A 21,512-nucleotide genomic window follows, 5' to 3' on the forward strand; every position below is an offset into this window, starting at 1 on the left:
CCATTCGGCCCTTCGAGCCTGCACCGCCATTCAATATGATCATGGCTGATCATCCAACTCAGTATCCCGTACCTGCCTTCACTCCATATCCACTGATCCCTTTAGCCACAAGGGCCACATCTAACTACCTCTTAAATATAGCCAACGAACTGGCCTCAACTACCTTCTGTGGCAGAGAATTCCATAGATTCACCACTCTCTGTGTGAAAAATGTTTTCCTCATCTCAGTCCTAAAAGATTTCCCCCTTATCCTTAAACTGTAACCCCTTGTTCTGGACTTCCCCAACATCAGAAACAATCTTCCTGCATCTAGCCTGTCCAACCCCTTAAGAATTTTGAAAGTTTCTATAAGATTCCCCCTCAATCTTCTAAATTCTAGCGAGTACAAACTGAGTCTATCCAGTCTTTCTTCATATGAAAGTCCTGACATCCCAGGAATCAGTCTGGTGAACCTTCTCTGTACTCCCTCTATGGCAAGAATGTCCTTCCTCAGATTAGGATCCTTTCACCTCATCATCTATACCTCCTCCCTCACCTTTATCCAGTGATCCCTGCAGCCCCCCAGGTGAGACAGAGGTTAACGTGCACGCTACTAACCTCATCAACTGCACAGAACATAAAATATAGAACAAGACAGCATGGGAACTGGCCCGTCCACCCATAATGTTTGCGCTAAACATGATACTAAGTTAAAGTGATTTAATTTGCCTGTATTTGCCTGTAATTTGCCATATCCCTCCATTCCCGGCACGCTCACATGCCTATCTAAAAGCCTCTTAAAAGCTTCATATTCATATTCAATTCCTCACCTGTGAAGCCAAGTATTCCACACTTGTATACTATACTATACTACACTATACTATACTATATAAGTAGGGCTAGGATGTTTAGGCACTAAAACATTCTGAAATAGGCAAGCAAAAAGGCATAATAAAAATACAAAAAAAGACACAAAAAAGGCATTTATTGACAACAAAGTCAAAAAAAGGCATTTATTTCCACCACCAAACTATGGTTACAAATGATAATATAAAGGTATTCTACACTAAATGACCAAAGTTGCCTTGTTGCACATAATTACTAGCATTGTTTTTCAAATTATCTGGTGTTAAACTATGCCGTCTGTCAGACAGAATCTGCTTCAGTTGTGAAAAACATCTTTCTACCTCAGCTGAGGTCACTGGTGCATACCTGAAACAAGCTACAGACTCTATATTCATGCCAATATATTGTGCATTACAACTACCTTTGAGAACTTTAGCTATGTTTTATATTTCTTCAAGATCTTTGTTAGCTAAAATCACTCTCTCACATTTTCCTTGTATGTCTTTACCTACATCGCCAGTAACTTTACGAATATCGTCAGTTACTTTGTTGAATACATGCAAATTATTAATTGTTTCGCCACATTTCTCAAAGGAATGGATAGCTTGTAGGAAGTTTGCAAAATTAGCAATAAACACAAGACTTGTTCTGCATGATTTCACTGACGATCCTGACTGCAACAGATTCTTCTTCTTTAAAACAGTAGACGATTTATTTTATCTTTTCAAAATGTGCAACCTAGTAGAGTACAGCAGAGAGCCATGTACCCCACCTAGTCAACATGGGCTGCGGAGGTAGTGGAATCTCGGATGCCATTTACTTGAACAACTGCACATGTGACGGTGCTTTGAGGAAGATTTTCTTGACATTGGAAACTAGGCGATCAACATTTGGAAACATGCTACGTATGTGCTTGGCAATTCTATGAAGTCCTTGAGTTAAGCATGCCAAATGCAAATTTTTGGGGGATAAAACTTGAAGTCACAGAAGAACACTCTTGTGTTTTATACCTTCTGGCCAAAGTACAGCAAGTGAAGATGTAAACAACTGAGCAATAGTTGAGCTGTTTGACTTCTCCAGTAATTCCAATGTCAACAAATACTCCTTTGATGGTTGACCTGCGTCCAGTATACTGATGACCACATTGACAATATAACTCCCCACAACATTGGTTGTCCCATCTATTGAGATCCATATTTTGTTGCATGCGACTTCATCTCTAATTTTCTGCACAACAATGTTAAAGTTGCTGTCATACATCCTCTGTATTTCTCTAAAAAAACCTCTGAGAGGTTGTTTTCCAATTTCCACAGTGGAATTCCAGCATCAATGAATGTCTTGCACAGGTCACTCAAACTCAGATTTGCGACTGGAGCCAGCAGTAAAAGTAGTGAGGAGACAAGCTTGGATATTTTGCTTGGGTAGTCTACACCCCAGCAGTATGAACATTGACTTCTCTAATTTTAGATGGCCCTTCTCCCTGCTCCCCCTCCCCCTTCCAGTTCTACTTCTAGTCCTGTCTCCGCCTCTTCCTTCCTTTTTCCCGCCCCATCCCCCCACATCAGTCTGAAGAAGGGTCTCGACCCAAAAGGTCGCCTATTCCTTCTTTCCATAGATGCTGCCTCACCCGCTGAGTTTCTCCAGCATTTTTTGTCTTCATTCGATTTTTCCAGCATCTGCAGTTCTTTCTTAAATAGATCTTGGAGAAGACTGAACCAGCGGGCAGCGGCACGAACGAATGAACGACCAACGGTAGCGCCCCCGATTTCGCCCCAGTGGTGGAAGTTTTCTTGTAATGTTAACACATTAAAAATAACATTAATATTAATGTGTTAACATAGAAAACATAATTGTAATCATGGTACAACTAGAGAAAATAGCACGATCTTTTAGCAAAACGGCAAAAAAAAAGGCTGATTTAGGCACTCGATCATGAAAAAGGCATTATCCTGATGAAATCATCAAAAAAGGCAAATATGTTATTTTTGGCAAAATGCTGGCAAAATCCTATACTATACGACTCTTGTGTTACCACTTTCAAGGAGCTCTGGTTTTGGAACTATATCCTCTCTCCTCACATTCAACCTCTCAAAGTGCATCAACCCACACTTTCTCTGGTTGAACTCCATCTACATCTGGTGTTCCTGATGTGGCCTCCTGAACATAGGCCAAAGCAAGCAAAGACTCAGCATTCTTTTCAAGGACTAGTAGATCTCCCGGTTGCTAACCATTTGAACTTTTCCCATTCCCACACTGACCTTTCTGTCATGAGCCTCCTCCATTGCCAGAGTGAGGCCACACACAAACTGAAAGAACAGCAACTCATATTCCACTTGGGTGGCTTACACGCCAATGGTAAGAACAATTTTAGAGAACTAACCAACCCCTCCTCACCTTCTTGCCCCCTCCCATCACCCCCACCCCCCCCCCCCCCCCCCCCCCCCCGTTCCCTAGCTGGACACACTTATTTATCCCCTCCCTCTCCCCCTCCACCTCCAACCCTTTGTCTGGTTCGCAACTCTTCAATCATTATCTTACACCTTCTGCCTTTTCATCTCTGGCCTTTGTTATCTGCCTATCAAAAACCCCTCTCACCTGTGTCCACCTATTACTTGTCGTGATTTGTCTTACTTCTCCTCCCTTCCCGCTTTCTCCACCACCCCCACCCCCCACCACCAACCCAAACGTCACCTATCCATGTTCTCCAGAGTTGCTGCCTGACCCGCTAAGTTACTCCAGCACTTTGTGTCTTTTTTTGTAATCCAGCATCTGCAGTTATTGTTTCTGCTTCTTCCCATTGACTCCATCTATTCCATTCTGCCAAGCAAAAAGCAGCTAACATAATCAATGCTCCCATCAGGCAGCCAATACAAATACTTGAAAGCATGTACCGCCAGGTTTGGGAACAGCTTTTTTCCTGCTTCTTCTTCTTGCGTATGACGTGCACAGTCATACAGTTGTAGGACAACTTGTTCTATTTGATCTTATTTGATTGTGCACACCAGGTTGATTGCATTCGTCGAAACAGGGCGGACCACGTGAAGGTTACAATCTCCCACCTCTTTGAATGTAAGGAGAGAGTATATAGTTTGGGTTCCAAGACCAGAGCTCCTTGAAAGCTATTGGGTGTGGCCCTGATCTCTTAAACTACCACATTACATCCCCTGTACTTTACACTATAACATCATAGAACTTTATTCTGCACACTAGTTAGTTGTCTTTTTGAATTACTGTTGTGCTTGGCTATAACTTGATTGGACTCATATATCGGTATCATTTGACTGGATAGCATGCAAAATAAAGATCTTTACTTTCATTACACTAATAAGCCATTATCTGTACCATACCTCTCTGTTCTTCAATTGCATTGCTTGGTTTGTGAAGAATAGTATCCTGTCTGTTGACTGAGATATCTTAATCAACATATCAACATTCTAAGGTCCCTCTACATTTCTCTGTTTACTGTTTACATAGGGTGCAAGTTGAATCAGGAGTTAAAATTGGCATGTAGTAAATGGAATGCCGTGGTTGTAATGGGAGATTTCAACATGCAGGTAGACTGGGAAAATCAGGTTGGTACTGGACCCCAAGAAAGGGGCTTTGTTGAGTGCCTTTGTGATGGATTCTTAGAGCAGCTTGTATTGGAGCCTACCAGGGAGAATGCAATTCTGGATTTAGTGTAATGTAATGAACCGGATTTGATAAAGGACCTCGAGGTTAATGAGCCATTAGGAGGCAGTGACCATAACATGGTCAGGTTTAATCTACAATTGGAGAGGGAGAAGGGTAGATCGGAGGTGTCAATGTTGCAGTTGGATAAAGAGGACTATGGGGCCATGAGGGAGGAGCTGGTCAAAGTAGAGTGGAAAGATACATGAGCAGGGATGACAGTGGAACAACGATGGCAGGTATTTCCAGGAATAATACAGAAGGTGCAGGATCAGTTCATTCCTAGAAGGAAGAAAGATTCCAAGGGGAGTAAGGGGCGACCAGGGCTGACAAGGGACGTCAGGGACAGTATAAAAATTAAAGAGAAGAAGTACAACGTAGCAAAGATGAGCGGGAAGCAAGAGGATTGGGTAATGTTTAAAGAACAACAGAAGATAACCAAAAAGACAATACGGGGATAAAAGATGAGGTACGAAGGTAAGATAGCCAAGAAATAAAGGAGGATAGTAAAAGCAGGATAGGAAGAGGAAAAAAATTAGTTCAGACCGAAGTTGGACCCTTGAAGACCGAAAAAGGTGAATTTATTATGGGGAACAAGGAAATGGCAGATGAGTTGAACAGGTACTTTGGATCTGTCTTCACTAAGGAGGACACAAACAATCTCCCTGATATAGTAGTAGCCAGAGGATCTGGGGTGACGGAGGAACTGAAGGAAATCCACATTAGGCAGGAAATGATGTTGGATGGATTGATGGGACTGAAGGCTGATAAATCCCCAGGGCCTGATGGTCTGCATCCCAGGGTCTGCATCCCAGTTTGTTCTGTATTGAGAGTATTGACTACATGACTAGATAGCCGAACATTTGGATAGCAGTAACAGGATCAGTCCGAGTCAGCATGGATTTATGAAGGGGAAATCATGCTCGACTAATCTTGTGGAATGTTTTGAGGATGTAACTAGGAAAATGGACAAGGAGAACCAGTGGATGTAGTGTACCTGGACTTTCAGAAAGGACTTGATAAGGTCCCACATAGGAGATTAGAGGGAAAGATTAAGGCGCATGGTATTGGGGGTAGAGTGCTGACATGGATAGAGAAGTGATTGGCAGATAGGAAACAAAGAGTAGGGATTAGCGGGTCCCTTTCAGAATGGCAGTGAGTGACTAGTGGGGTACCGCAAGGCTCGGTGCTGGGACCGCAGCTATTTACAATATACATCAATGATTTGGATGAAGGGATTCAAAGTAACATTCGCAAATTTGCAGATGACACAAAGCTGGGTGATAATGTGAACTGTGAGGAGGATGCTATGAGAATGCTGGGTGACTTGGACAGGTTGGGTGAGTGGGCAGATGCATGGCAGATGAAGTTTAATGCGGATAAATGTGAAGTTATCAGTTTTGGTAGCAAAAACAGGAAGGCAGATTACTATCTAAATGGTGTCAAGTTGGGAAAGGGGAAGTAAAACGGGATCCGGGGTTCCTTGTACATCAGTCTATGAAAGTAACCATGCAGGTACAGCAGGCAGTGAAGAAAGCGAATGGCATGTTGGCCTTTATAACAAGAGGAATCAAATATAGGAGCAAAGTTGTACAGAGCCCTTGTGAGACCACACCTGGAGTATTGTGTGCAGTTTTGGTTCCCTCATTTGGGGAAGGACATTCTTGCTATTGAGGGAGTGCTGCGTAGGTTTATAAGGTTAATTCCCGGGATGGCGGGACTGTCATATGCTGAGAGAATGGAGCAGCTGGGCTTATATACTCTGGAGTTTAGAAGGTTGAGAGGATATCTCATTGAAACATGTAAGATTGTTAAGGGCATGGACACTCTAGAGGCAGGAAACATGTTCCCGATGTTGGGGGAGTCCAGAACCAGGGGCCACAGTTTAAGAATAAGGGGTAAGCCATTTAGAACGGAGATGAGGAAACACTTTTTCACAGAGAGTTGTGAGTCTGTGGAATTCTCTGCCTCAGAGGGTGGTGGAGGCAGGTTCTCTGGATGCTTTCAAGAGAGAGCTAGATAGGGCTCTTAAAAATAGCGGAGTCAGGGGATATGGGGAGAAGACAGGAACGGGGTACTGATTGGGGATGATCAGCTATGATCATATTGAATGGCGGTGCTGGCTCAAAGGGCTGAATGGCCTCCTCCTGCACCTATTGTCTATTGTCACTGTACTCTTGAGCATGTTGATACTAAGCTTCTACATTGGCTCACACATCTCCTGATGAACCCCAATTGCCAATTTTCTTTCTTTCTTTTAAAATCTATTTATTCGTTTTTTTTTCCAAAAAACAAAAACAAAACAAAAAAAAACAAAGCAAAAAGAATAATGATAAACATAATGATATTAATTCATAGGGATCAGGATTACATTAATAACAGGTATAACCTAAATATGAGTCCATTGTCAAAATTGAATATAGACCTCCCGGCCTCTATGTAAATATAGTTAAATGTTTAAAAGAAACCATATATGTAGAAAAAAAACAATTTTCTACCCAGGTGACCAACACATCCATAGCTTCCTCCAATGTATAAATTTATTTCTCAAAGTGAACCACATGAATCGTTATTTTACAATCTGCAAATCTAGTGAGTGGGTGATCGATGGTCAGTATGGGCTTTATAAGCCGACAGATCTGGTTCCATTTAATAAATTAACCAAAATACTTAAAATCCTGTCCCATGGTGCGAGTTCATTCCAAGAGCTCTCCCGAGTTTAAAAAAAAATCAAACTCGTGATAAGCATGGAGAATGAACGTAGCGGGTACGTCGGAGCTCGGAGACGTCTCTTACCAGCTTGTAACGCTAACAGCAGGTACTCGGGAAGACTCGCTAACGGCAGGTAAGCACGGGAAGACTTGTGAACACGTTGAAAAATGTCCACGAGAGCCCTGAGTACCGACGAGCGGCCATTACCGTAAATCTCTAAGTTCGAATCAGGGCAAACTCGGGTGAGCTCGTGGAATGAACTTGCACCATGGGACAGGGCTATTATCATGCTCCTGAAAGGACTGACCGTTCAGCTCTGTTAAACACAACTGGGAACAACTTTCCAATCAAATTAACAAATATTGTATTGTATTCTTGTATTGTATTCAAATTTGTATTCAATTTGAGACAACGAAATGAATTTCCCGTACAGGCAGTATCGTTAAAAAAAATCACAAGAAAAATAATAAAAATAGATAATAAATAAATAATAAAACATATTAAAAATAAAATTGAAATTGAATTAAAAATTTTAAAAAAGCACGAACACAGAAAGTCCACAACACAACATAACATAAATGGCACCCAGGTGAGGAAGGCACCATAGTCCAGCCAGCCTCCCCTCCGTGTTCATCCGTGGTCGGGGCCTTCCGAGCACCCGCAGTCGCCGCCCCGGGTGGCCCGATGTTCAGGCCCTCACGCCGGGCTGGTGGAATGCCGACGCCGAACCCCGACGGTGAGCAGCCTCCTCCTCAGCGGCCCGGACCTCCTGATCAGCCGCCTCCCGCAGCCGGAGTCTGCAGCTCCTGAGTCCACAGGTCGAGCCGGGCAGAGTCGCAGGACCCCGCGTTGTTAGTCAGCGCCGCCCGCGTTGGGAGCTCTGCAACCGCAGCTCCATGATGTCGGCAGCAGGTCCAGCACTCCGGGCTCCAGACGGCGACCCCCGGTAAGGCATCGCCAGCCCCGCGATGTTTCAGCGCTGTCCCGCCGGGGGGGGGGGGGAGGACGCGACTCGAATAATAGTCGCGTCCTCACCAGGAAGCGGCTGAAGGACGGTATCCCCCGCACCGTGCCCTCTTCCCCCACATAAAAACACCAAAAAACACAAAAAAATACACTTTAACATAACTAAATAAACAAAAAAAAAAAGATACCGGGCTGTAGGTGGAGGCTGCTGGCACCAGCACCACCGGAAGTACAATACAAATATTTTTTAATTCCTGCCACTGACCCACTTTTGCTCCTATTTGCCACTTTTTCAAATGTTATTAATATCCATGGAAATCAGTTATGCTTCATTAACAAACCCATCTTGTTATCTCCTCAAATAATTCTACTCATCAGGTGGCCCCAGTCCTGTTGATGTGCAAATAACTTGTCTGGAGGTGCCATTATGCCCAGATCTTCCCCTTGTTGACCCAATTTCACATCCATGTTCACTGTACGGTGCAGGTTACAGCTATGTATTGATTAACAAATAATTTTGATATGTGGACAATTAAATGTATTTATCTGAGTCATTCTCTTCTATCATCATCATGGTATCTTGTTGAAGTACAACCAGCTTTGCCCAGATGCCTCCCACTTTCTCTGGGGCCTGCTGAAGAGACTTCCAAGAGGTGGCACAAATTAATAGGATACTGTTGCTAGGAATAACCCAGGGACACTGTAATGATAAAATAAAGTGAACATATTTTTAAAATAGTTTTAAACATCTCTTTTTATTGTTTTCCAGATTATTTACGTTCGTTACGGCCTCTTGGTGAAGATTTCTTTCCAACCTATTATCCTCCTCCTGAACAACCAATCCATTATCCAGGATTGGAAGATAGAGGTAATTAGTAAAATAAATAAATGACACGGCAACTCACTGGATTATTAACAGGGAGGGGTCTGATGGACAAGTATCAGTTAATTATTTCATTTCAAAGACTGAATTGGTGAAATCTGGGATTTGAAAGTGTGAGCAAGCCATAATCCAAGGGATTGATGATTAACTGGCATGAAATCCAATCACTGGGACATCTTAGGTTGCACAAGTGGAAGAGCAAGAGCGGGTGGCTGAAATACGTAAGACAAAGATCTACATAGTACAACATTGTGGATCATGCGAATGAACTCATTTCTGTAGCATCAAAAGATGTGGTACGTGGGTTTTCTTTTTGAGGGACATCGGTGCCCATTCTGAAACACTAAGGACATTTATGGATTTGAATGGGTTCCGTTTGAACACCCAGCACGCAGTAAAACAGGCAGGAGGCATTGGCATTAATCTAAACAAGGGGGACTGGAGAGACGGTTCTATGAGAAATGTAAACGGCCTAGATTTAATGGAGGACATTGATGACAAGAGAATGAAAAGAGGTATAGAACTGGATAACAAAAACTGAACACAAAATAACAATTTGGAAGGCAAAGACAAACTATGGGATTAAATGTATTTCCAATCAGAAAGAATACAGTAGTAAAATATTTTTAAGTTACATCAAAAGAAAATGAAGGTCAGATGGGAATAAGGTCACTAACGAACAGTCAAGTCAAGAGTCAAGAGAGTTTATTGTCATGTGTCCCAGATAAGACAATGAAATTCTTGCTTTGCTTCAGCACAACAGAATATAGTAGGCATGAATACAAAACATATCAGTGTGTCCATATCTATATTATTAAAACTCTGTTCTTGACCGGTTTTGGCGATCTGTGCTGCGGTTTCCGAGAGTACGCCGCCACCTACGGCCGTCATTTTTGGCCACATCGCTCAGAGCCCCCCTCCGCCACATGTGTGCCGAGGATTTTTCCCGTCGAAGAAAATTGACAGAGATATTAATGTTTTTACAACATTCCCTATTCTCTCTGCTGCCCCTGCTGGAAGGAGGGGGAGGGACTATAAAACCAGGAAGTGGTGTGCCTCAATCAGTCTCAGCAAGTGGTGTGCCTCAATCAGAGCTTTGAATGACACTGACAAATGTGTACAGCACTGTGAGTACCCTTAATTTGGTTTGAAAATGAAAATATGGTTAGAGGTAAAAAAGCACTGCCTGCAAATAGTTGTTTGGGTTTGGGTTGAAGTAAAAAGGCACTCTCTCTCCCCCACCCCCCCCCTCTACCTCCCTCCCCCCCCCCCCTCCTCCTCCCTTCCCCCCCCCCCCCCCTCCCTCTCCTCCCCCCCCTCTCATCTCCTCCCCCTCCCTCTCCTCCGCCATTTTCTTCCCCTCCCTCTCCCCCCCCTCTCCCCCCTCTCCTCTTCTCCCCCCCCCTCCTCCCATCATCTCTCTCCCCCTCTCTCTCCACTCTCTTTCTTCCCCACACTCCCCAATCTCTCTTCTCCTCTCAAACTTTTCCCTCTCTCTTTCTCCCCGTCTCCATCTATCTCTATCTCCCTCTCCCCTCTCTCTTTCTATCTCTCCTCTCTCTCTCTCTCTCTCTCTCTCTCTCTCCCCTCCCCTCCTCCCCTCCATTAGCGTGAGTGCGGTTGTGGGGGGGGGGGGGGGGAGGGGTAGTTAGTGCGTGACGCTGCATGCTGCCTGCCTGCCCCCCCCCCCCCCCCACAACTGCACGTTCGGGGAACAGACCCAACGGGTCTGCACTTGGTCTAGTACCATAATATAAATATAGTTGAGTTTAATAGCCTGATGGCTGTGGGGAACGTTGCAGTCTTCAGGCTCCTGTATATTCTACCTGAAGGTAGCGGGGAGATGAGTGAGTGGCCAGGATGGTGTGCGTCCTTGATGGTGCTGCCAGCCTTTTTGAGGCAGCGACTATGATAGATCCAAACATTGAACGTACGGGAGACAGTGGAAATATGAAATGTTTCCATGATATGTATCAAGCAGATTGAAGCACATGTACATGACAGTAAATGGTGACTTGGAAGCCATGCCTTTAAAAGGAGGACATATCAGATAAAATATCTGTCACAGCCTATAGTTCTGCTGCATCACAGCTGTAACTACCCGTATTTGATTCCAACTTCCAATGTTGTCTGTATAATTTGACCAAGTGCGTTGTCTTGTATCATATAGCATTTTGTTTATGCTTATATTTTCAATTTTTGTTTCTTGAACAGCTCCACCATATATACCTTCTACGTGGAAAGTTCATACACCAAGTAAGTCATTGCATTACTTACTTACTTACTTTTTATTACAGACTCAAGGTCCAGATAAAAGACAAAACTTTACATGGAATAAATTGCTGCCAAAAACACAATAAATGACATACAAAAGCACAATACATGGTTTAAGATCAAAGAATTAATAAATCAGTGTCCGACAACAAGACAACTATACCAATGTCTCTACAGCTGGGATTGGTAGTGTGTAGTGTAATAGAAAGGTTGCTCTACCAAAAGAGGTTTAAACTTTATTTTGAAAAAAAGTAACATTTAGATTTAATCTCCCTGTTCTCTCCAAGGCCACTGAATTTATAAATGAGCGAGTTAATTTATGGCATGTTGCAGGCAGGTTATCCTAGAGTCCAATAGCTCCAAATAGTTATTTTACTGGGTGCACTGTCAGTTTAGGTGGACGGCCATGTCTTGGTAGGTTTGCAGTTGTGCCATACTCTTTCCATTTTCGGATGATGGATTGAACAGTGCTCCGTGAGATGTTCAAAGCTTGGGATTTTTTTTATAACCTAACCCTGCTTTAAACTTCTCCACAACTTTATCCCTGACCTGTCTGGTGTGTTCCTTGGGTGTCATGATGCTGTTTGTTCACTAATGTTCTCTAACAAACCTCCGAGGCCTTCACAGAACAGCTGTATTTATACTGAGATTAGATTACACACAAGTGGACTCTATTTACTAATTAGGTAACTTCTGAAGACAATTGGTTGCACTGGATTTTATTTAGGGGTATCAGAGTAAAGGGGGCTGAATACTTTTGCACGCCACACTTTTCAGTTTTTTATTTGTAAACAAATTTGAAAACCATGTATCATTTTCCTTTCACTTCACAATTATGCGCCACTTTGTGGTGGTCTATCACATAAAATCCCAACAAAATACATTTACGTTTGTGGTTGTAACGTGACAAAATGTGGAAAAGTTCAAGGGGTATGAATACTTTTTCAAGCTACAGTAAATAAGAATATTGTGCATTCAGATCTGTGGAGCAATGTGTAGAGTCCTGGCTGGTTTAGTAAAATGTCTAAAACCAGATGATGCCAACATTTTACCTGAAGCTCGCCTTAAAACTGTTTAAACAGTTTCTAATGATCACCTTTCCTTACCATCTATCTGTTCCAGTCACTGCTATTTCAAAGGAACTATTGATATTTATTAGACCAACAATACCGGCAGTGCCTGGGTACTAACATTTAATCACTCGCAAACAAGATTGAAGATTCGCAGAGTTCGAGCAAGGCTGCTGTTTCAGGGCTTGCTGTGTCCTTTATTCCACTGAAACGCACCTCACCCCTGACCCTACAACATAACACAAGGGTTTCTCCATTTATTGTATGGCCTCTACGGAATCTTCAGCAAGGGGAAAGATGGCGACATCTGATTTTTGATCAAGGCTTGAGACGATCTCAACTTAATACTGCTCCACTGTCCTAGTAAACCTGTCCATAAAATGTTATCCTTTTTATCTGTCAAGGGAATTCACCTCTACCATCTTATTGATGATCTAACCACCTAGCACCAAATCCAAGATGTAACACCCTCAAGACAACAAACCCTGATGTGCTGTTATTCATTGCTGACAACTTCTCCAAAACTAAATTTGGAAAAGTACTTCCAAAATTCCAACAACATGTCTCCTGCTCCATGTAGGTGTGAACACTCTTGATCACTGCTACACCACCAACAAATATGTCTATTGCTGCACCCAAGCCAAATCTGTCTATTGCTTCATCTTGGTCAGTCTAATCTTGTTACTTCGCTTGACGGCTTACAGACTGAGACTTAAAAGCGAGGCTCTAACAAAAAAAGTAATCTTCTTGCGTATGGCATACACAGCCTAAAGTTCTAGGTCAAGGGTAGACATCCAGGGTAGGACAGCATCAGTTACTGGGTGGATGGCTTTGATGTCCCCAGGGAAAAGCCGCGATGTGTGGGATGGTCTAGTCTGGATGTTCGCAGTCACAAGCAGGGCTGTCTGTCATCCCCCATTTATGCAGGTGATGGGCTGTTCTTACATGGAGGGTGTGGATTCTGTTCAGGTTTAGCCATTACTTGGGATGGAGGTCAAAACCCGATGGTTTCACTGTGGGGTCCGTGATGACATCTCCGTTGTTGGTGTTGGCATCTTTCCAAGCTCCGCGCCACTCAGCAATGGAGTCAAAGCCTTCCATGGATTTAACGGAAGACCAGAAGGGTTTGCAGGAGTTCAGGTGCATGCTGTGCAGATTGTTCAAGTCAGCATGGATGGAAAGGTCGGGGTTAGCCTCGATGGTGTACCAATCTTTCCACATCGTCTCCCTTCTGCGTATGCTGGGAGCGGCGATACGAGAGAGGACAGGGATTCACTGTAAAGGTGTTGACTTATGCATCCCTGTAGACAATAGACAATAGGTGCAGGAATAGGCCATTTGGCCCTTCGAGTCAGCACCGCCATTCAATGTGATAATGGCTGATCATCCCCAATCAGTACCCCGTTCCTGCCTTCTCCCCATATCCCCTGACTCTGCTATTTTTAAGAGCCCTATCTAGCTCTCTCTTGAAAGCATCCAGAGAACCTGCCTCCACCGCCCTCTGAGGCAGAGAATTCCACAGAGTTGCAGAGTTAAGGACAGTGTCAACTCGTTTGATGTGGCAGCTATTAGCCCAAGCTGTTGAGCAAAACTCGACTGTGGAGTGGACTTAGGGCTAAGCTGGTAGTACGGAGTGTGTGTGCATTGGATCCCCAGCTGTTGCATGCAAGTTTCCTGATGATGTTGACCCTTGCTTTCAGTTTATCAGACACCCTCTTCAGGTGTTCACGATAGGTGAGGGTGCGATCCAGGGTGACTCCGAGGTACTTGTGGAATTCTTCATTCTTCACCGGCTTACCACAAAAGGACACTCGGAGCTTTGCATTGGTGAGCCGATTGGTGAGGTGAAAGGCAGTGACAGTTGGCTTAGATGGGTTTGGGTGGTTGCCAGAAGGTGACATACTCCTCCATCCCCTTCAAGTCTTGGCTTAGCACTGCTGATATCCTTAAGAGCAGCTCCCTGTTAGGCAAGGACAAGGGCATCTGCATATGCAAAGTTCCTGGACGAGGTAGTTGGGGCATTTCACTCACATAAATGTTGAAGAGTAGGGGAGCTAGGACAGAGTCCTGGGGGCGACCATCATTCAGGATCCTGACAGAGCTGGTCTGGTTCCCAAGTGAGACCCTAATCTATGGTTGCTGAGGATGGATGAGAGGGCACGCATGTGGTTTGGCACTTCAAGATTCTGGAAGCTGTTAGCACCAGACCATGTCTCCACACGGTTATAAACTGATGACTGATTGATGAGAGCAACAAGTTGGAAGCCAACCTCTATATTGGCAGTGAGTGCAAGGACCAGATCTGGGCAGCTTCTACCTGGTCTAATGCCAGCTTGCTCACTGGGCAGAACAGGTTCTACCAATGGAGAAATCCTGGCAAGCAGGAGGTGCTCAAACAGCTTGTAGGATGTACACGAGAGGGAGATGGGTAGGTAACTAGCTGGATCATCAGCAGGTTTCCCAGGGTTGAGGATGGCGATGACTTTAGACTCTCTCCAGGCCTTAGGGATATTTCCACTACAATGGACATGGATGAAAAAAACAGCCAGCCAGTTGCGTCCAAGGTTCCGAAATTCCAGGTAGATTCCAATTACTTTCCTAGCTTTAGTAGAGGACAAGCCTTTGTCTACATCAACTGGAGTGTATGGATTAGAAAGTTGGCTTGAGGATGGTGAAGAAGAGATGGACTTTGTCAGGCTCCATCTCACTTCTTGTCGGGCTTCTTTGGAAGAGGCGACCTTCGAGTTTGCCAGCCAGCGAGAGGCTATAGCATTTGCTGACACCTTGGGTGGTTGTACTGGGCAGGAGAAGCTGAACCCAGATGACGAAGGAGAGCCCAAGCCTTCCTGCTTGAGTGTGTAAAGTTCAAATCATCTACAGTCTCTTGCCAGCACTGACGTCTTGCTGCATCCAGGGAATTTAGCAGTTCTGTGGCAGTATCTGGGTGACCTGTGGCCTCCTACTGCTTCAAGAGGTCTTCTGATTCAGGGAGCCAGCAAGGAGTGAAGTTTTTGCACAAGCCTCTAGGGACATAGTTCTTTGCTGCAGCCTTCAGGATTGTGCAGAAGGACGTAGTTCTTGAGGACAGGTTCAAGACATGATCTTTTCCTCAACTTCTTTTATTAAACCTGTCCAATCTGCTTTCCTGAATTTCCAGCATGGGAGAGGCTTGGATGAGATCACAGGAATCTGTCCATTGACGGATCAGAGCAGGATTATGTTGACTGTGAGGGAAATGCGAAAGGATCTTAAGTGACATATGGAGAGGGTGGCCAACATCAGTTTTCGATGTGAAGCAGAGGTATGGGTTGTTTGTAGTCTCTCCTCCATCTGCATGAGTGGATTGTGCCTGGTTGCTTGGCATCATGGAGGAGGTAGCAATCATTGTTGGATGCCCACATATCCAGTAATTCCCATTCTCATCGTTGGTTGAGTTAGCCCCTGCATGAATGATGACTGTTAAAGTCCCCTGCATGTACTGGGTGGAGGAAAGTGGGTATCATGAAGGCAGGCCACGTGGCTCTAAGGGGTTTATATACATTTGTGACAGTGATATCCCCAATCCTCAAAGTAGCAATGAAGATGTAATTCGAGCAAGATTCCTCAAGACCACAGAAATCATGTTGGCCCTAACTCAAGTAAGTAGCAATGCCGTATTCTTCATGGCATACACAGCAGCAACAAACTTGAAGCCATAGATACGGAGCATGGAAGCACATGAGATATCAGCGATGTGCCTCACTTGTAGGAGGAGGACATCAGCATTAGATTAGCAGATCTTTGCCCTGGACATTCCTTCCACATTTAGCTGGAGATTTCCCGATGCTGCGGAAGGTTTTTTGGGGGGGTTTTGTGTGCACAAACAAAAAAGGTGACGGAACATATTCAAGGCCACTTCATCTAGCCTGAATGAGTGCACCTCAGTAATCACTGGATTCATCAAGAAATACATTGATGACTGCATTCTGACAAAAGCAATAACGGTCTATCCTAACTAGAAACATTGCGTGATTAGGGAGATACTGTACATTCTTTCCTAAAGACCACACCCAAGGCTTTCGAAGAGGCTGATCGCATCGTGTATAAGGAGTCCAAGTGTGATCTCCACAAGGCTATCAGGGATGCCAAGAAAGTCTTCCGAAACAAGTTTTGAGGGTCAGTTGAATTAATTGGATGCCAGGTGACTGTGGCAGTGTCTGAACACCATTGCATCTAAAAGCTGAAATCAGGGGTGATCTTGGCAACAGCATATATCTGCCAATCAGCTCAATCACATGGCCGTTTTGAACAATCAAAGATGCACCTTGGTGTAAGTGCACGATCTACATGGCACAACATTGTGGATCATGAGAATAATCTAATTTCTGTAGCATCAAAAGATGTGAAACGCGGGTTTTCTTTTTGAGGGACATAGCTACCCATTCTGAAACACCAAGGACATTTTTGGATTTGAATGGTTCCGTCTGAGCACCCAGCATGAAGTAACAACGAGGCAGCAACAGGGAGACAGTGAAAATATTAAATGTTTCCATGATATCTATCAAGCAGATTAAAACACATATACATGACAGCAAATGGTGACTTGGAAGCCATGCCTTTAAAAGGAGGACATACCAGATAAAATATCTGTCGCAGCTAGTAGTGCTGCAGCTTCACAGATTTAACCGCCCGTGTTTGATCCTGACTTCCGATGCCGTCTGTATAGAATTTGTACATCTCTCTGTGTTCAATGCATTGTCTTGTATTTATACAGCATTTTGTTCATACTTATTTTTTCCAATTTTGTTTCTTGAACAGCTCCATACAGCCAGGAGGATCTTGCAGATATTCACGAGTATAATATGTCGAGTAAGTCCTTGTAATAGAAAAGTTGCTCTACCATAAGAGGATTAAGCTTTCTTTTGAAAATAAGTAACATATAGATTTAATCTCCCTGTTCTCTCCAAGGACACTAAACCTATAAACTAAATGGGCGAGTTAATTTATGACATGTTGCAGGCAGGTTATCCTGGAGTCCAATAGCTCCAAATAGTTGCAATTTGCTGGTTGCACTGTTTTTACAGTTCTAAATAAGAATATTGTGCATTCAGATCTGTGCAGCAACGTTGCAGAGTCCTGGCTGGTTTAGCAAAATGTCTACAACCAGATGGTGCCAGAGTGGTAACATTTTACCTGAAGCTCGCCTTAAAACTGTTTAAACAGTTGCTAATGATCACTTTTCCTTACTGTGAGATTCAAAAATCACAAATGCTCTTGAGACAAATTCAGACAAAGAAGTGTTTTTATTAATTTCATATTCTGCAGAATAGGTGCCTCTCCTCTGATGTCCCCTAGAGGCACACAGAAGATGGAGATGCTTTCTATCTTTATACCGTTCTTCACTATGGTCACTACCTCATGTCTCCCCATCGAGTTTCGTCCAATCATAACATAAAGCCCACATTCCCACGAGAATGTCCAGGAATGTCTCGGACCATCTCCTGACGTCAAAGGCTCCCAAGGCTTCTGCTGAAGTTTTTATCTTTGTTACTTTCTTTATCTAGAATTTCTCTCTGTTCTGTATATTGTTACTTTATTCTACCAGCAGTCTGGCTTCTGCTGATAAGCTCATTTCTTTCTAAGTTATATTTTTCAGAGTTCTGGTATAAATCAACCATCCCTATTAACCCTTTTCTCACAATCCACCATTTTTCTTTTTGCTACGCATCTTTTGATTTATACAATATCTTCCTTTTCTAGTGCTAGCAGCAGATTCTTCGCCTCCCTATCCTCCTCTCGCTAGTCATACTGTGTTCTGAAGGCCAGCGCAGGGAATGATACAACATCCGAATAGGCACAAAGTCAATGGTTCCTTCCCTTCACGCATAGTCTACGGGTTGATATTGTCCGGTGGGGCCTCCACAGGACCCTTAAATCGGTTTGCGTGTGTCCACCCTTTTTCTTTTGTTTGTACTGCTGTCTCGGTGATTAATAACACAAGGTAGGGTCCAGTCCACTTTGATTGCAGCTTTTCTTCCTTCCATGATTTTACAAGATCCCAGTTCTCTGCTTTCACAGAATGGATTGGCAAGTCGAGATGGGGACTCTGTGCCTTGGTTTTTAATTCTGTAATAGAATGAGATACTGCCAGTAAACAGTTCCTTAAGAAAACATCATTACCATGGTGGGTATTCCTTCTATCTTTCCCAAATAATAAACTAACTTGTTCAACCTTTCTCTGTATCTTAGTTGCTGAAACCCCGTCAACATTCTAATTGATCTCCTCTGTACTCTCTATTTTGTTAACCTTTTTCCTATAATTATGCCTACCAAAATTATGCACCATACTCCACAATTGACCTCACCAATACCTTGTACAATTTAACATTACAACCCAACTTCTATACACAATGCTCTGATTTATAAAGGCCAACACACCAACATTTTTCTTTACCATCCTTTCTACACGAGATTCCACCTTCAGGGAATTATACACAGTTGTTCCTAGATCCCTCTGTTCAACTTCATTCCTCAATTCACAATCATTTACCATGTAAGTCTAATTTGAATTTGTCCTGCCAAGTTGTATCACCTCACACTTATCAACATTAAACCCATCTGTCATGTTTCAACCCACTCTTCCAAATGACCTAAATCTCTCTACATTTTTTAAAAATCTACTTAATTATTCACACCACGTATCTTAGTATCATCTACATACTTCTTAATCTATCTTACCACACCAACATCCATATTATTGATTCACATGACAAACAACAGTGGTCCCAACACACATCCCTGAGGTACCCCTCTAGTCATTGACCTCCAACCTGATAAACATCCATCCACCATTACTCTCTGACATTTCCCAACAGTCACTTTTAATCCATCTTGCTATTCCTTACTAACCACTTCTTAACCAACCTTATTTCCTTTATTGAACTTTGTCAAAGGCCTTACTGAAGTTCACCACTTTAACCTCATCAATTTTCCTAATAACCTCTTTTAAGAAAAATCAAGATTAGTCAAATATCACAATCACAAATCCATGCTAATTCTTCCTAATCCTACCCTATTTGTCCAAATTCCTATAATATTGTCTTTAGTATCCTTTCCATTATTTCCCACCACTGATGTCAAACAAGTTCTTGTTAAAATTCTACTCTTCTTTGTCCTCCTGTTCAATTACCTCAGGGCTATTATCTATTCGTACCTGTGGGACAGCCCTCATGTAATTATTGAAATCGTACTAGGTATCTCAACCTTCTAAACGAACATCGGTCGGTGATTGAGAAAACTCATACATACACCTTGTCTTCAGGTTTAAAGGGTCCTTCTTCCTGGTCCATCTCCGACAACTTTTACTTTACCTGTTCATAAATAGACTTGTATATCATTATTAACTGTTTCATATACTTTTTAAATTCTATCTGTAACTGATCTAAACTCGGTCCCTTGTAGGAACTTCTCCATTGTGTCACCTGCTGGTTAGTTTGCATGCAACATTTCTTCAGTGCCAATGGCAGAGCATTACACAAATCTTATTTATTTTAACCTTCAATGTTCCATTTATTCTTTTCATCAAATGAAAACAATCCGTTGTCAAAGCTGATTTCTGTAGGTTTACCAAACCTCTTAATTACCTTATTCAGCATAAACGACACTACAGTGCTCATACCTAAATCGATTCAGACTTACCCTGGACATCTCTTCCAGATGCTGTTTCAGCTGCTTTGTCTGCATTTTAATTTAACTTCTTTGACATGTACTTTTTCCATTTCACCATACAATTTCAAAATTTCCAATCTAGTCTGAACTATATCCTGCCTTTCCCAAGGTCATCATCTGCTGTCTTATATTCTGAAGTATTTCTCTCTCTTCACTTGTGGAATAAACCAACAAATTGTCCACATCAGCAAATACTTTCTAAGGGTATACCATATAACCATATATCGAACCTGCCTCCACCACCTTCACTGGAAGCTCATTCCACACAGCTACCACTCTCTGAGTAAAGAAGTTCCCCCTCAACTTTCAACTCTGCCTTTCCCATCTAATTAAAAAACCTACCTCATCCTAGCCTTTCTTGACATCCTTCCTTAAATCCTTTTCTCTCTCTTGGGGACCCCAGTCCTGTTAGGGCTTATAATCTCCAGATTAATTTTCACTCCTGATAGGACTTTGAGGAAAGGTTCCCCAAGACATGTATTATTGGCATGTAATTCTCTGGCCCCGCTTGGTTCCCTCATAGGACTCACTTGTGTCAGTTCATCACATTTCAGTCTTTTCAACCAGGGGCTTTGTTCATTGACATTGACCGCAGAGACCAACTGTTTGCTGAATTGGGGGTTGGAAATAAATGACAATCCCACCACCTCCTTCAATTCTGCTTGACTTTAAGAAGAATGACTTCCACCACAATAGTTCATAATATAATGTTCACATGGTTGCCTTTTATTTCTTGTCCATTTTCAACTCTCCACCTTCTCATTCCCCTTTGTTCCTTGGGGTTCACCTTAAGTGGGTAACATTTGCTGAGGGGCCTGCATACCCTCGGTCATGATGGCATCCAACAAAAAGATGGCGCTGTAGCCGGTAAGTTTGTGAGCGGCGGCCATGTTTGTAGTCTTTTGTCGGCCCGGTTGTAACAATTTACATCATCTTTATCTGTCACTTAGTGGTTCCCACCACTTTTACCAATGGTGCCTTCAAATCTTTCATGGCCAATAATCGTCCCACATTCTCCTCCTCCAAAGCCCTAATCCATTTCCTTCCCCATCAGGGATATAGGGTGAGGTATTTTTATTTATTATTTATTTTAATTTTTTTTATTTTAATTTCTTTTTAGCCCTCTCAGTTTATGGGTGCCCCAAGGGATAATCTGTCATCCTGTCGTCTCCTACTTCTGTTTCTCTCTCTCTCTCTCTCTCTCTCTCTCTCTCTCTCTCTCTGTCTTTCCTCTCTCTGTCTGGCTCTCACTCTCTCTCTCTCTCTCTGTCTCTCTCTCTCTCTCTCTCTCTCTCTCTCTCTCTCTCTCTCTCTCTCTCTGTCTGTATCTCTCTGTCTGTCTCTCTCTCTCTCTCTGGCTGTATCTCTGTGTCTCTCTCTCTCTCTCTCTGGCTGTATCTCTGTGT

General features: G+C 43.1%; 1 protein-coding gene across 2 annotated transcripts in view; it reads left to right on the top strand.

The window, feature by feature from the left end:
- Positions 1-21,512, top strand: part of LOC129715905 (uncharacterized) — a 101,629-nt gene that overhangs the window by 41,911 nt on the left and 38,206 nt on the right. For both annotated transcript variants that reach the window (XR_008726567.1, XM_055665798.1), the window contains exons 11-13: positions 8,942-9,040; positions 11,270-11,311; positions 17,197-17,247. Coding sequence is in view for 1 of the 2 variants with exons in the window: in XM_055665798.1 (XP_055521773.1) it covers positions 8,942-9,040; positions 11,270-11,311; positions 17,197-17,247 (192 nt within the window). In the remaining variant the exon portion in view is untranslated. The remainder of the gene's footprint in view (positions 1-8,941; positions 9,041-11,269; positions 11,312-17,196; positions 17,248-21,512) is intronic.

The sequence above is a fragment of the Leucoraja erinacea genome, chromosome 2, assembly GCF_028641065.1.
Source record: "Leucoraja erinacea ecotype New England chromosome 2, Leri_hhj_1, whole genome shotgun sequence".
In the NCBI taxonomy this organism is placed as follows: Eukaryota; Metazoa; Chordata; class Chondrichthyes; order Rajiformes; family Rajidae; genus Leucoraja; species Leucoraja erinaceus.